Below are 16,216 nucleotides of genomic sequence, written 5' to 3' on the forward strand. Positions count from 1 at the left end.
ATCCGTCAATGGGCTTGCTTCGCAAGACGAAAAAACCGCTAGACGAAGAGAATCACAGAATGGATTCTTTTCGTCTTGCGACGCACCACTGTATTTTAGTAGGGAAATCCAGACATAGGTATGGTGACATTTTTTGGAAATTATATTTTCATTTGTATTATCTTCTCAGAAAAGTCGTGTGGGGAGCCCCCCATACTCACTGATGCTGCATATGAAGGATTAATAAAAAATCGCTATGAGTCTGGGGACCTATTACCTTTCAACTGTGCACCAGGTTATGCTACAGAAGGACCACGGAATATTACATGCCACAAAGGAAAATGGTCGGAAGCTTCAACCTGTGAATGTATGTTGCATGTTTTGCCTGGGTAACAATTCTAAAGGTAGTTTGCATCTGGGAAACCAAAACACCTACTTCCGGGTTTGCAGCATTCTATTTCCAATTTGTTCATAAACTAAGCTGTTCTTAAATCAAGGTACCACTGTATTGATCAGGCAAGAATCTGGGCTCACCCACACTGACCTTTCCTCCTGCACTTTCTAGGCAGAGCTCCAAGCTTTAAAGCTCCATATCTGAGAGCTTTTCTGTGGATTGCTGTTTGCTCCAATTCAGCAATGAATGGGTATTTGTGAGAAAAGACAGCTTCCGATTTATGTGAATGCTACTAGATGCAGAACGTTCTCTGACAAATCAGAGAAGTGGTCAGCCACTCCTACGCTTGGAGAAAAGAGAGCTTCTGACCAATATCACAGGTCCTTCTATTTTTTTTTTTAAAGTTTTTTTATTGCGTTTCTTTTCATAGGTTCACAAGTTTATTTACATAACAACATGCAAGAAACATTTTTTATATATGGAGAAAAATAGAGAAAGAAGAAAAAGTTGAATATGTTTCACATCATCTTTCAACGACTTACTTTCTTTTGGACCTCCTCACATCCACCCAACATTGCATTCATTGTTCTGGCCTAATCAGCAATTTGTTACCTTGTTTCACCACTTATTGTATCTTTAAATTTATTATGTTACCAATTTCAAAAGTTTGTAGTTTGATTTTAGTGCCTTTACAGTAGACATAATATATTTGTTTCAAATTTGTTTCCTTTTCTTTTTTATCTAAACTTACTTTATCTTTTACTTAAATAAGTTGCAGAAGCATAACGTTTCCTAATCGTGCACAGTCTTAACATTCAAACAGCTTATAGTGTTTTTGCAAATATTCCTTGAATTTTTTCCAGTCCTCCTCCATTGTTTCTTCGCTCAGATCTCGGATTCTGCCAGTCATTTCTGCCAACTCCATGTAGTCCATCAGCTGTGTCTGCCAGTCCTCCAGTGTGGGTAAATCTGGTGTCTTCCAGTACTTTGCGATAAGGATCCTTGCTGCTGTTGTTGCATACATAAACAAAGTTCTGTCCTTCTTTGGCACCTTCCGGTCCACCATGCCCAGAAGAAAGGCCTCTGGTTTCTTAGGGAAGGTATATTTAAATACCTTTTTCAACTCATTATATATCGTTTCCCAGAAGGCCTTTACTTTCGGGCAGGTCCACCAGAGGTGAAAGAATGTTCCTTCTGCCTCCTTACATTTCCAACACTTGTTATCAGACAGGTGGTATATCTTAGCCAACTTGACTGGGGTCATGTACCACCGGTATACCATTTTCATAATGTTCTCTTTCAAGGCACTACATGCCGTAAATTTCATACCGATGTTCCATAACCTTTCCCAGTCAACAGACATAATGTTATGTCCTACATCCTGTGCCCATTTTATCATAGCAGATTTAACTGTCTCATCCTGTGTATTCCATTTAAGCAGCAAGTTATACATTCTCGAAAGTACCTTAGTTTTTGGTTCTAATAACTCCGTCTCTAGTTTCGATTTCTCCACCTGGAAACCAACTTTTTTATCCGTTTTAAAGACCTCTTGAATTTGAGCATAATGTAACCAGTCTCGCACCTTGTTTTTTAATTTGTCTTGGCTTTGGAGCTTCCAGTTGTCTCCAACTCTTTCAATTAATTCCCAATATTTTGGCCAGTAGGCCTCCATATTGGGCCTTTTTTTGGAAACCTTGGCTTCCACTGGTGATAGCCACCTCGGGGTCTTACTTTCTAACAAATCCTTATACTTCATCCAGACAGCAAAAATTGATTTTCTGACAATATGGTTTTTAAACAATTTGTGAACCTTCGCCTTGTCATACCACAAGTATGCATGCCAGCCATAAGCATTGTCAAACCCTTCCAGGTCTAGGACATCGGTGTTCTCCAACAAGAACCAGTCCTTCATCCAGCAGAAGGCTGCAGCTTCATAATACAACCTTAAATCCGGCAGGGCAAACCCCCCTCTTTCTTTTGAGTCAGTTAGTATTTTAAATTTTATTCGGGGCTTTTTGCCCTGCCAGACAAACCTAGATATATCCTTCTGCCATTTTCCGAAACATTCCATTCTGTCCACGACCTGTAGGGTTTGAAATAAAAATAACATTTTTGGCAAAACACACATCTTTATAGCTGCAATTCGGCCTGACAAGGTAAGTTTCAATCTTGACCATATATCCAGGTCCTTTTTAATTTCCAACCAACATTTTTCATAGTTATCTTTAAATAAATTTAAGTTTTTGGTGGACAAAAATACCCCCAGGTACTTCACTTTTTTTACCACACTTAGCTCTGTTTCTTTCTGATACCCCTCTGTCTCTGTAGGTGTCAAATTTTTGACCAAAACCTTAGTTTTTTGTTTATTTAGCTTAAATCCCGCCACCCGACCAAACTCCGAGATAAGTTCAAGAACTCTTTTTGTGCTAGATTCTGGCTCCTGTAATGTCAAGACTAGGTCATCTGCAAAAGCTTTCAGTTTGTACTGTTTCACTCCGACCACTATACCCTGCACCAACCGGTCCTCCCTGATCATGTTCAGCAATACCTCCAGGACAGAAATAAATAGCAGAGGAGATAGGGGGCACCCCTGTCGTGTCCCTTTTTCAATTTTGAGTTCCTCCGACACCACATTGTTCACTATCAGTTTGGCTTTTTGTTCTGAGTAGATTGCTTCTACTCCATTTTCAAACCCCCGTCCCACTCCCATCCCTTTCAAATTTTTCTTCATAAACCTCCAAGAAATGTTGTCAAATGCTTTCTCCGCATCAATAAAGATTAAAGCCGCCCTTGTATTCCTGATTCGCAGAAGCTCCAATATGTCAATAATATTCCTGGTATTGTCCGACATATGTCTACCAGGGAGAAAGCCTGCTTGGTCCTTGTAAATTACTTCATTTAATACTTTTTTAAATCTATTTGCTAGAATGTCTGCAAATATTTTGTAATCCACATTCAGGAGTGAGATGGGACGGTAGTTCTTAAGCTGAGTCTTTTCCGTTTCTGACTTGGGAATCAATGTGATGAATGCTTCTTTCCACGTTTCCGGTGCCCTCTTCCCCTCCATAATCTGGTTGCAAACCTCCAACAACGGTTGTATCAAAAAGTCCTTCAAAGTCTTATAATATTTGGAGGTGAGTCCATCCGGGCCTGGAGATTTGCCGAGTTGCATATTTTGAATGGCACCTTCAATTTCCTGTTGGGTTATTTTACTGTTGAGAATTGATCTTTGGTCTTGACTTATTTTAGATAGTCCATTTGTCCTCAAAAATTGGTCTATTTCCGATTCTTTCTGAGGCCCCTGTGCATAAAGATCTTTAAAGTATCTGTGGAAACACTTCCTTATTTCTTCTGGTTTCTGAACTATTTTTCCTTGAATCTCTAAATTTGTAACCGTATTTAACTTTTGTCTTTTTTTCAACTGCCAAGCTAGCAACTTTCCACATTTATTTGCTGATTCAAACGATCTCTGCTTCATTTGTTTAATTTTCCATTCAATCTCTTGATTAATCAATTTCGAGTATTGTGCTTGGTGGAATTTAATTTCTCTTAGCACCTCTTTTGACTTTGGTTTAGTTCTCAACTTTTTCTCTCCTTCACTTATTTTCTCTAAGATTTTTTCCTTTTTCCCATTCCAAAATTTTCTTTTTATTGTGTTCTGTTGTATCAGAAACCCTCTCATTACAGCTTTGCTTGCGTCCCAGACTGTTCTTTTCTCCACCGTAGTGTTCAAATTTATTTCAAAATAGTCCTTTAGCATTTTTTGGGCCTTCTTAACAATCTCTTGATCTCTTAACAAGGTGTCATTCATCCTCCATCTGAAGGATCCGGTTGGGATAAGTCTCAGTTCCATTTTTAAGGCATTATGGTCGGATATCACAGGTCCTTCTAGGGCAGCCTTCCTGCTGCCCTAGGGTACCCTTTTATTTGTATCAGTATCTGAGCAGTCCCTGCAAGCAGTGTGTCCCATCGTACTGTACCTCCCTTATCAACCCAGGAAGAAGTGGGCCCACAGCACACACGTAACCTCTTCTCGGGTTGGAATCTTCCTGGGAAATCTATATAACGTTAAAAAACTGAAAACAGTAACTTTTTAGATGAAGGTCCTACTGACAGCACTAGTTCCTAGGCGAGATTCATTCTGGCACATCCTCTCTGGTGGTGTTAATACTGTTGCAAGTGATGTTGGGGGCAACAGCTCCTTCTTTGCTTCCCTCCCATGCCTCACAAACAGAGAGGGCAAACAGCAGTGATTACTCCAACCTTCCATCATTCCCCAGAGGGCAACCTCCTGACTCCTCCTCCATCTCCCATCTCCAACCTCAAAGCATTGCAGAGAGGAATGTAGATCCCCACTCTGCCAATATTAATTTCCAATTTGTTTTATGAAGGAATTGGGAAGTGGGGATCATGACATTGCATGCATGGATGAATAGAATGGATGGTTTTTTAGAACTTGGTATGTTTGGATGAATGGAATGGGTGGTTGGGGGCAACATTTATTCTTTATTGTGGAGTGGGGCATTTTTGCCCCACCACTAGATTGTAGGGCCTCAGAGGCTGGCTGCATTTAAATCAATGTGACATAGAGCTTAACTGGGCCTATATTATAGCAGAACAAATCAAGTATCTTAGAGATACAGTGGTACCTCAGGTTAAGTACTTAATTCATTCCGGAGGTCCGTTCTTAACCTGAAACTGTTCTTAACCTGAAGCACCACTTTAGCTAATGGGGCCTCCTGCTGTTGCCGCACCGCCGGAGCCCAATTTCTGTTCTTATCCTGAAGCAAAGTTCTTAACCTGAAGCACTATTTCTGGGTTAGCGGAGTCTGTAACCTGAAGCGTATGTAACCTGAAGCGTCTATAACCTGAGGTACCACTGTACTTAAACTAAATGGCCTTGGGTTAAAATAACTATCTGTCTGAGGAATGGATGGATCTGTCAATTTCAGTTCTTCCAGCTTCTCATTTTTCCTGGGCTGCCCAGACAAGAAGACCCCCCTCTCAGCTTTGCTGATGTGGTTCAAAGGAAAGCAGTGCAATACATTTGGCACCAGCTTGGCTGTAGCAGTTGCTGGAATGAGGTGTACAAGGTGCCATCCAACTGTTTTAGGGACTCTGCTCTGGATTTGTGTAGAGTTTACTTCCCTTCTCCTAAAGATATCCCGCAAGGCAGTGAAGATTCAGGATCAGAGCTTTCCTTCTCCTAGATGGGCTACCTAGTTGGTGAGCCCCATCTGCCCCTCACAGCATTTGCAGAAACTGCCTTCTTAACTGTTGGACCCACTGCTGGTGTTTGCATGCAGGTGTGGTAGTTAAACCAATGTTTGGCTTTAGTTAGGCATTGGACAGCAGGATTGCAGGTAAGCTTGGTCCTCCTTAACCATGATCTGTAAACATAGGCACCAACTCCTACGGGCCGAGACATTTTGGGGTGACTTCTTTCCCTTGCACAGGGATGCGGGTGGCTCTGTGGGTTAAACCACTGAGCCTAGGGCTTGCTGATCGGAAGGTCAGCGGTTCGAATCCCCGTGATGGGGTGAGCTCCTATTGCTCGGTCCCTGCTCCTGCCAACCTAGCAGTCTGAAAGCACGTCAAAGTGCAAGCAGATAAATAGGTACTGCTCCGGCGGGAAGGTAAACGGTGTTTCTGTGCGCTGCTCTGGTTCGCCAGAAGCAGCTTAGTCATGCTGGCCACATGACCTGGAAGCTGTATGCCAGCTCCCTCAGCCAGTAAAGCGAGATGAGCACCGCAACCCCAGAGTCGTCTGCGACTGGACCTAACGGTCAGGTGTCCCTTTACCTCTTTCCCTTGCACGGCAGCTGGCTGGGGAGGACGGGGTCTACCTGCTGCTGTGGTCGTGCTGCAGCCTCATTTGGCTCCACTGCCCAGCTCTGTGTGATGTTGCACATGTGACACCAGGGCGTTGCATGGGGCCCCTGCAATGTTTTTGAGAAGTTGGTGACCCTGTCTGTAAGCAAGGTTTGCTTGCATTAAGCTCTTGCACTCTTATCTTTGTGTTTGTTCACATTAGGTTCTGGCATTCTTTTTTTAAGAAGAATGATGGGTATCTATCATGCAGAAAGCACAATTTGTGGAGGAAAAGCTTATTTGTTGGTTTCCTCTCCCCATGTAGATGCAATCTGCGGAGAGCCTCCTGCAGTTGCCAGTGCTGACATTGTGGCGGGGACAGCAGAGGTCTATCTGCCTGACGACGAGGTGCATTATGAGTGCCATGAAGGTTTTGAAATCTCTGGATCGCCTAATGTAACATGTCAAAATAAAGAGTGGTCAGAACCACCGACATGTGTAGGTAAGACCTGGCATTGCAGGTGATGATGATGATGATATTTTTTATTATTTATACCTCACCCATCTGGCTGGATTTCCCCAGCTACTCTGGGCGGCTTACAAGATATCTAAAAACAAAATAAAAGCATCAATCCTTAAAAACTTCCCTAAACAGGGCTGTCTTCAGATGCCTTCTAAATCTCAGATAGCTGTTTATTTCCTTGACATCTGATGGGAGGGCATTCCACAGGGCAGGTGCCACGACTGAGAAGGCCCTCTGCCTGGTTCCCTGTAACATCACATCTCGCTGTGAGGGAATTGCCACAAGGCCCTCAGAGCTGGACCTCAGTGTCCGAGCAGAACGGTGGGTGTGGAGATGCTCCTTCAGGTATACTGGGTTCCTGATCTTCCTTCTGTGTTCCAAATATAAATGTGAAAAAGGAAGTGGAAGAAACTGGAAAGAGATTACAAAATGCCTGGTGGCCAAGGCAGATATTTTATTTTTGAGTTAAAACTGGAGGCATGCTTTACTGTTACAGCCAAATAAGTTTATTTTTAAAGTCCTAACAAGGAGAATTATCCACCTGTGTGAGTCCCTGTTTTCCATGTGCCCTCCTCTGAAGGCTGGCAATTTTGCCTCTGCACTGGGAAATACTGCATGAAAAAATGGTATCCCAGTGTTAAGACATGCCTCTTTCTAGTCAGCCTCAGATGGGGAAGGGCAGCAATAGAGCATGGAAACTGCCTCTCAGACTGTGCATTTGGGCTCAAAGAAGACTTGAATTGTATAGGAGAATTTCAATATTGTAATGTACTAGCAGGGATCGAAGACGGGTTTTGTATGCGCAATGCGCCATGTTCAATCCCTGGCATCTCCAGGTGGAGGCTAGGACAAACCCCTGCCTGAACTCCTGTAGAGCTTCTACCAGTCCATATGGAGCAGGGATGGGGAACCTGTGGCCCCCAGATGTTGTTGCACTTCCCATCATCTCTGACCATCAACCTTGCTGGCTGGGGATGATGGGAGATGTAGTCCAACAACATCTGGAGGGCCACAAGATCCCTGACACAGATAAAATTGATCTAGGTGGACCTCAGTGCTTTTTGTGTTCCAGGCAGCAGGGAAGAAGAGTTGCCATATGCACCTTGACTTGCCCTTAAATGACCCAATACAGCTGCCATTTTCAGGGACTTTTCTTCCTGGACTCATTTACAAAAGTGTAGTGTAGATGGTTTCCCACGAGGCGAGACACAGTGATAACAACAAGAACCTTTCTTGAACTAACAGAACTGGACAACAGGGGCAAAGGAACTGCTTACGTACATTTCTGAAGGCCTGGGCCACTCCCACTCCCAACGTGATTGGCTGCCTAAACTTCCAAGAATTATGACTCAGAGTTTAAGGGCCAATGGCAGAGGCCTAAATCCTGAAATGTTCTGTGATTGGATATCATGTATCGAATCAGAACATAGGGGCTCAGAATTCTTAGTCCAGACTCAAGCTCAGGTAAACACAGACCACTGAATACATAACAGAAAGCACACACTTTTGACCTCTAACTTTTATAGCTAAGAATGACAGCACTGGGGTTGCAAATAGCAGGCTTGAGGTTGCAACCCCACAAGCATGTGCTCTTTCGTCAGCTTCCCCCTGTGCAGGTTTACTCTGCGTCAAACAGGGCTCTTTCCTAAGTCCATGTGTTTATGATTACAGCTGGGTAGATAGGAGCCTATACCCTCGATGGGGGTTGGAGACCAGCAATTCTCACAGTTAGGACAGTATCCTCTCTTATGACATCTGTTGTCCACTCTCAGAATGTTGGAACAAACTGGTAGGTGCTATTTTGTGGGAATAGAATGCATTTTCAAGGACTGAAGTTTTATCTCTCATTTCAGATGTAACATGCCCTCCCCCACCCCAGGTTTCTAATGGTCAGATTACGACTGCTCTCAAGCAAAGGTACTTGCCTCTCGAGAAGGTGCGGTATCGCTGTCGCCAAGGATACAGCCTTTTGGGAGATTTTACAGTAAAGTGTGTGAACAAAGAATGGACAGAACCACCAAGATGCATAGGTATTTGGTGTCCAATTTTAAAAATACAGTGGTACCTCGGGTTACAGACATCTCGGGTTACAGACACTTCAGGTTACAGACTCCGCTAACCCAGAAGTAGTACCTTGGGTTTTTGAACTTTTCCTCAGGATGAGAAGAGAAATTGCGTGGTGGCGGCAGTGGCAGTGTGGCAGCAGCGGGAGGCCCCATTAGCTAAAGTGGTACCTCAGGTTAAGAACAGTTTCAGGTTAAGAATGGACCACCGGAACGAATTAAGTTTGTGACCAGAGGTACCACTGTATTCTAAAAGAGAGGAATATAACATCCTTCCTTTTAAAAATAAAGTTGTATGTTAAATTTTGCACTGTACGGATTCTTGCATAGTCTTGGACTGTCATATATTCTTTACCTTCTGCTAATCTCTGGGCTATGAAGAATATACCAGAGGGAGTGAAGACTGAAGTGTATACTATGGGAAAACCAACAATCTTCATCTAGAACGGGCCTGATGGAGATTCCTATGGGATTACTCAGTAGTTGGAGGTGGTAGTTTTCCTTCATTGACCAATCATCACGATTGTGATTGGGAAGAAATCCATGCAGACCAAATTGGTCTTACACAGCACAAGGTGGCTTGTGATGCTTATTTAAATCAATTTGAGCTATTTGCGATGTAATCATCAGTTCGTGGCACATGTTGATCTAGACTATGCCGATCTGTTTCCAGTCTCCCTCCCAGATGACTGTGATCCAGAGCAAAGGATAGACTAGAAGTATTTTTGTCTTTTCCAGCACTAGTAGCCAGCGTCCCTTGAACTGTAATAAGTACAGAAGAACTGAGATATCTCAACCTTTCTATAATAAATTCAAGTAGTAATAATAATAATAATAATAATAATAATAATAATAATATAATAATAATTTATTTATTTATACCCCGCCCATCTGGCTGGGCCTCCCCAGCCACTCTGGGCGGCTTCCATAGAAACCAAAAATACAGTAAAATATCACACATTAAAAACTTCCCTAAACAGGGCTGCCTTCAGATCTCTTCTGAATGTCAGGTAGTTGTTTATCGCTTTGACATCTGCTGGAAGGGCGTTCCACAGGGCGGGCGCCACTACCGAGAAGGCCCTCTGCCTGGTTCCCTGTAGCTTTGCTTCTCGCAATGAGGGAACCGCCAGAAGGCCCTCGGTGCTGGACCTCAGCGTCCGGGCAGAACGATGGGGGTGGAGACGCTCCTTCAGGTATACTGGACTGAGGCCGTTTAGAATTTATAATACTTGATGCATTCTCAAGACACACACGTGCCCTCTTGTTCTCTAGGAAATTGTTGAGTCAATTCTTCAGCTGGATTACTCAGCTCTAGATGACTGGGAGCTGCCTGTGTCCCTTGAAGTATGCCATTTGAGGTGGTGAGAGTTGTGTTGTTATGTGTGTTGTGGATCATTTAGACATTCGTTCCACCATTTGGCTAACCCTTATAACCTCATAAGTAAGAATAATATTATGGTTTTTTACACCATCAGTGCATAAGGTGCTTCAAAGCATAAGAGTGGGGGTGGAGAGGAGACAATGCAGAAAAACAAGAACAGGTCCGTTCCTGAAAGAGCTTACAAACTGAACTTTAGTAGACTGGAGAGGTAGGAACATAAACACAATACTGGATGAGACTAAAGATTCATCTACTGTGCTTTGCACAGTACCTAACGGGATGGCTTTGGAAAACCCACATGGAGGACAAAATCTGGACGGGGACAAGGCAAGAAAGAGAGAGATGAATAGGTCATCTTCAAATATGACTGCCCAAAATGATGGGGCGCACCCTGCCTCATCCCATCCCACTTCAGACATTGCTAAGCAGAAAGCCAAACGCTTCATGGCAAAGGCGGTTTTAGAACCAGTGGAATTAGCCCCATTCAACTGCAGCAAACTTAGTGCTTCAAGATGTTGATGGACTGTAACTCCCCTGACCATTTGCCATTCTGGGACTGATTGGAGTTGTAGTCCAGCAACATCTAGATAGCATCACACTGCCTACCCCCAAGTTGCATGTTTGGGGCAGGAGTTCCAGACATCAGAGGCAGAAAGGAGAAAACTAACAGAGGTGTTTATGGAAGCACAAGATATTAAGGCACCAGCATTTCATAAACTTCTATGCTTCTGCAGAATCAATTTTTACAAATAGATACTTGCAAGATACTGAAAGAGATTTTCAAAAACAGCAGAATATGATAAATTTTGATAGTGAAGAGCTGAGCAAAATTCAGAGGACACCTGCCGCCTCCTCCCAATGAGATCCATGTCAAAATAGGTTCTAGTTGTTTTAATGATTGGTCTGTTTGACCAACTAAGGAGGTGCTGGTAGAATGTCAGCCACACTTGAAGAGACAATAGAAAGACAATTTGTTCACTGATTATTTCACCAAGCAGATATACATAGCTCAATAAAACGTATATTAAAACTTTCCCCCCTTTTTAAATTACCGTATTTTTCGCCCCATAGGACGCACCGGCCCATAGGACGCACCTAGTTTTTTGGGGGGGAAATAAAGGAAAAAAAAATTATTTCCCCCCAGGTGCGGGGCTGGGGCGGGGGAAGCCCAAGCTTCCCCCGACCCCAGCCCCCAGAACAGGCTGCTATCGCGCAGCTCTCCCACGGCTAGCGGAGCGCTGCGCGAGGCCCAAAGCTTGGGGCGTACTGAGCTCAGTGCGCCCCAAGCTTCTGGGTGCTGGCAATCTCTCCGCTAGCCGTGGGAGAGCCGCTCGACTTCGCGCGGCTCTCCCATGGCTAGCGGAGGGCTGCGCTAAGTCCGAAGCTTGGGGCGTGCTGAGCTCAGCGCGCCCCAAGCTTCTGGGTGCAGGCAAGCTCTCTGCTAGCCGTGGGAGAGCTGCGTCTCCCACGCTAGCGGATAGCTTCCTGAAGCCTGGGGAGCGAGAGGGGTCGGTGCGCACCGACACCCCTCGCTCTCCAGGCTTCAGCGAAAGCCTGCATTCGCCCCATAGGACGCACACACATTTCCCCTTCATTTTTGGAGGGGAAAAAGTGCGTCCTATAGGGCGGAAAATACGGTAAATCTTTGCATGATACTTTTCTTTTTTCCTGATGTAGAAGCTGAATTCTAGAAATGCTTGTGTGCACAGCCATATGTGTAATCCTAATAAATGGCATGTAATAGATTCCTTTTTCTGTTTCAATGCATCACCACAGATGCTGCAGGAAAATGTGGTCCTCCACCTCCTATTGAAAATGGAGAATTTCTGGACCTGGAAAAATCAGAATATATGCCAGGGGCATATGTACGGTATAAGTGCGAAACTTTCTACAAACCACGAGGAGATCAATATGCACATTGTGTCAACGGTCATTGGACAGATACACCAACATGCACAGGTACAGGAAATTTCTCTAAATCTTTGCTTTTTCTGTACTATTGAAGGATATTCAATAAATTCAAAAACCTGTGACCTAGTGGCACCAGTGTGGTGTCAGCAGTTGGCATTGTTCTATATGTGTTTTTGCTTTACTACACACTTTTAGTTACCCTCCATCCCAGCTCCTCCCATGAACTACAGGTAGTTCTCTCATGAAGCAAAGTGAGCCACCCACCAAACTTTGGGTGCCTTTACTGATAATAGGCAGCCGTGTGGGGCTTTCCCTTTGCAAGGTTTTCCTCCCAGACACTGACTTTCCACTTTCCTCACAGCAGTGAATCCAAATTCCCCTCAGTGCCTCTTCCTGCAAACAGCTGCATCAACAAACTATTAGATGGGCCTTAAGGTTAATCACATCTATAATGAGCCTTCAAACTTCACGTTGTAATGTTTTGGACCAAAATCAATAGTTTAAGAAGAACATTAACAATAACCACTTGTGGAGACCATATTGTTCTTTACCCCAGATAAGGCGAAGGGACAGGAGATATCGTACGGTTGTTGCATCTTCTGACAAAATTTGGGCTGTCATTACAGGCAATCCTCACGCCTTGTTCTGCTGTTACTGAATTCCCTGATAGGCCTCAATAAAACATTCCTGCATGACTTGATCATGGATGAGGGGGCTGACCTGGTATCTTCCTCACCAGGAAGCCAGTCCACCTGGGAGCCAGGGTTGAGTTGTTCCTGCTGTTGGGCCAGAGACACAGGGATTCTGTTGATGTACTGTTCAATCTGATGTTCACCAGCCTCTCTGTTTAAGCTAGTGGAGATGATTTGGGGAGTTGTACTGGAGAATCCCCAAGCACTTTGTAGAATCATAGAGTTGAAAGGGACCCCAAGGGTCATCTAGTCTAAGCCCTCCAATGCGGGAATCTCAGCTAAACCATCCATGCCAGATGGCTATCCAACCTCTGCTTAAAAACCTCAAGGAAGCAGAGTCCACAACATCCCGAAGGAGGTGGAACAGCTCTTACTGTCCGAAAGTTTTTTCTGGTGTTTAGTCAGAATCTCCTTTCTTGTAACTTGAAGCCATTGGTTTGAGCCAGAGCAGGAAAAAACCAGCTTGTTCCCTCTCCCATGTGACAGCCCTTGCGATATTTGTGCTTGGAGACTTCATTTACACGCCGAGGCTTCATAGTCTGGACTGACTCAAGGACCTCATAGCTACCATGACAACAGCCACATACTCCTATATAATGTATAATAATATTGGTATCAGACCCCAATTCAGAAAGCACCCAATTAAATGTGGACTGCTACTGATGGTTTCTTCACATTGGCTGAATCGCAACTCAGAAAATCTAACGCTTGTGACTCCCAATTGGTTTTAATGGGGAAAATATTCAAATTGCTATTTATTTATTCATTTGACAGAAGCTTTACTTATTTTTCCTCAGAGGAGACCCACTGATGGGACCACATCTCAATCTCAATTTATTTCAGTGGATTTGACTGAGTATGACTAACTTTGGACACAATCCAAAGGGCTGTTGGTTTTTGTTTTTCGTTTTGGTCAAGTGAATTCCTCGTTGTCAAATTAATCTCTTAGATGACACGATTTGTGCCTTTCTACAGTTCCTTGTGCAGCAACCGAAGAAGATATGAATCAAAACAATATACGGCTAAGGTGGAAATCCGCTTATAAAATCTATTCCGCAACTGGAGACAAGACAGAGTTTGCCTGCAAAAGGGGCTTTCAGCCAGATCCATCCTCGCCTCCCTTCAGAGCCCGATGTAGAGAGGGCAGGTTGGACTACCCAAGATGTATACCTGTAGGTACACTGCAGTTAAAGCATAATAACAGAAAATTCAACACACATAGCTGTGATTTTTGTTAAGCTATAGAAAGCTATGTGCATTACAAAATAAATGTCTTTGAAATTTTCTTGGTCTACAGCAGATTATCGATCCCCCCCCCCATTTATACCTGTTTTTCTCATCTCCTCCCAGAGTTACTCTTCTTTGTTGTTCATCATCTCTTATTTTCTCCTCTCACCTTCCCTTTCTTTCACTGTTTTCTCCTTTCTCTCTCAAAGTCCTAGACAGAATTAAAATGAGAAAAAAGTAGTTCTGCTGCCACAAGTAAAGCCCAAATTAAGCCATGACACAATCCACTTTTAGGTATGAAATGCCACAAGTGTGTTAGTGCTTCTTTACTCAGCCTTTAGAATAAATTCACCAGGACCATTTAAACTTCAGTGCTCCTAAGCATCAGAATCGTCACATTGTGGAGTAAGCATCTCTTGTTGCTCTTTCACCCTGAATGAATGGATTCATAATATTCCCCAGGATAGTTCCATAATTCACCCCCTCCCCACAAAATCTCAACTGGTGTCATAAATACAACAGCAGTAGTCTTTGCAGTGCAACACTGAGTCTGTATTAGCACCTGATTTCTGACTGGTTTTTCAAGTCCCCGCGACGGGGTGAGCTCCCGTTGCTTGGTCCCTGCTCCTGCCAATCTAGCAGTTCGAAAGCACGTCAAAGTGCAAGTAGATAAATAGGTACCGCTCCGGCGGGAAGGTAAACAGCGTTTCTGTGCACTGTTCTGGTTCGCCAGAAGCGGCTTAGTCATGCTGGCCACATGACACGGAAAAACTGTCTGCAGACAAACGCCAGCTCCCTCTGCCTATAGAACAAGATGAGCACTGCAACCCCAGAGTCATCCACGACTAGACTTAACTGTCAGGGGTCCTTTACCTTTTTTAAAAAACTTGGGTTGAGTCCAACCCTTTAAACTGGCGTTAAAGTTTACCTATCAATATCAGAAATGTTTGCCTAACAAGGCATATTTTGTACATGTGGAATGTTATTTTTAATGCCATCACTCACGGAAATTGATGTTTGACCTCTTATTGTAACACAGATAATTGGGAAAGTAATAATGGCAGCAATGATTGTGCAATGGGGTTGTGTCTGCTGAGTGACTCTAGACAAAAAAAATTGAAACCATCTTATAATTATTACATAGTGTTACTTGCATATGGAGCCAGTTTAATATAATAAATTAATCAAAGACTCTTAGCAAGTATCTGCACAAAGGATAATTATGTATGTATGTAACCTTACATTTTCATTGCTTACTTTCTATTTACCAGTGACAACAAAAGTAATTGGAAGAAGCATACAGAAGACATTTTTAATCAGCACCTGATCTTCAAAATTCATTGATGATTTATTTTTAATATTATCAATTCAAGCTACTTCTTCACAAACACCAATAGATTTTCCCATGGATTATATGCAGCTGCTCACAATGGATCATGGGCCTAAAATTGGAAGCCGACTTCCTGGAAGACACACTTGCAACTTTTAAGGATTGATACAATGAGTATAGATGTAGGCCTGGTTCACCTTCAATAAATTCTACTTGAAAGCATCGTGGAAAATGTTATAGGAAGGAAAGAAATACACAAGGAGACAAGAACCCAACAGTTCTATATAGACATTTCCAGCTCTGGACTTTTGAATTCTCAGTGAGGCCTAGCAGCTGTAAATAATACACTAGTTGTGTAAAACTGCAGTGAATTTTTGTAAGCTTGTAGGGCTATTATGTTCATTCCAAAATCAAAATAAAAGCACTTGTTTATAAAAAATTCTTTCCTTTGTTAGTATATAATAAAAATGCATAGCATACAAATTCTTGTTTTTTAATGTACTAGTAGCAAGCTTACATGCCTGTGGGAGGAAACCCCACTGAGTACATTGAAGCTTACTTCTGGGTTAACGTTTATAGGATTGTAGTATTACAGAGGCGGATTTAGATCAGTGTGACTGGTTCTGCTGCACTGGGCACTGAGCCTGGGGCATCACAGGGCATCGCAACTATGACATGGTGAATTGAACAGAACAGAAGGGGGGGTGCTGAATTTGGGCCCCACATAGGGCACTGCTGAAATCTGAAAGACCAAATTATGTCCCTGACTATTACTATTGCTTTTGAATATGCTCAGACAAGCATATTGACCCTTTGGCATATTAATAGCCGCACAGATCGAGATATGTGGCTGCATTGGTGGCTACTGGAATTTGGAAGCAAAGATCTGTTTCTTATGTCCTTAA

The 16,216-nt window shown here is 43.2% G+C and overlaps 1 protein-coding gene across 4 annotated transcripts in view; it reads left to right on the top strand.

Moving 5' to 3' along the window:
* The window catches only part of LOC310708428 (complement factor H-like), an 80,200-nt gene extending 64,450 nt beyond the window's left edge, over positions 1-15,750 (top strand). For all 4 annotated transcript variants that reach the window (XM_083506748.1, XM_083506746.1, XM_083506745.1 and 1 more), the window contains 6 exons: positions 170-346; positions 6,510-6,686; positions 8,561-8,737; positions 11,928-12,110; positions 13,730-13,926; positions 15,253-15,750. In XM_083506748.1, the coding sequence (XP_083362874.1) occupies positions 170-346; positions 6,510-6,686; positions 8,561-8,737; positions 11,928-12,110; positions 13,730-13,926; positions 15,253-15,255 (914 nt within the window). In that variant the 3' untranslated portion in view covers positions 15,256-15,750. The remainder of the gene's footprint in view (positions 1-169; positions 347-6,509; positions 6,687-8,560; positions 8,738-11,927; positions 12,111-13,729; positions 13,927-15,252) is intronic.
* The last annotated feature ends 466 nt before the right edge of the window (positions 15,751-16,216 follow it).

This window comes from Podarcis liolepis, assembly GCF_965112155.1.
Source record: "Podarcis liolepis genome assembly, chromosome: 6".
Taxonomy (NCBI): Eukaryota; Metazoa; Chordata; class Lepidosauria; order Squamata; family Lacertidae; genus Podarcis; species Podarcis liolepis.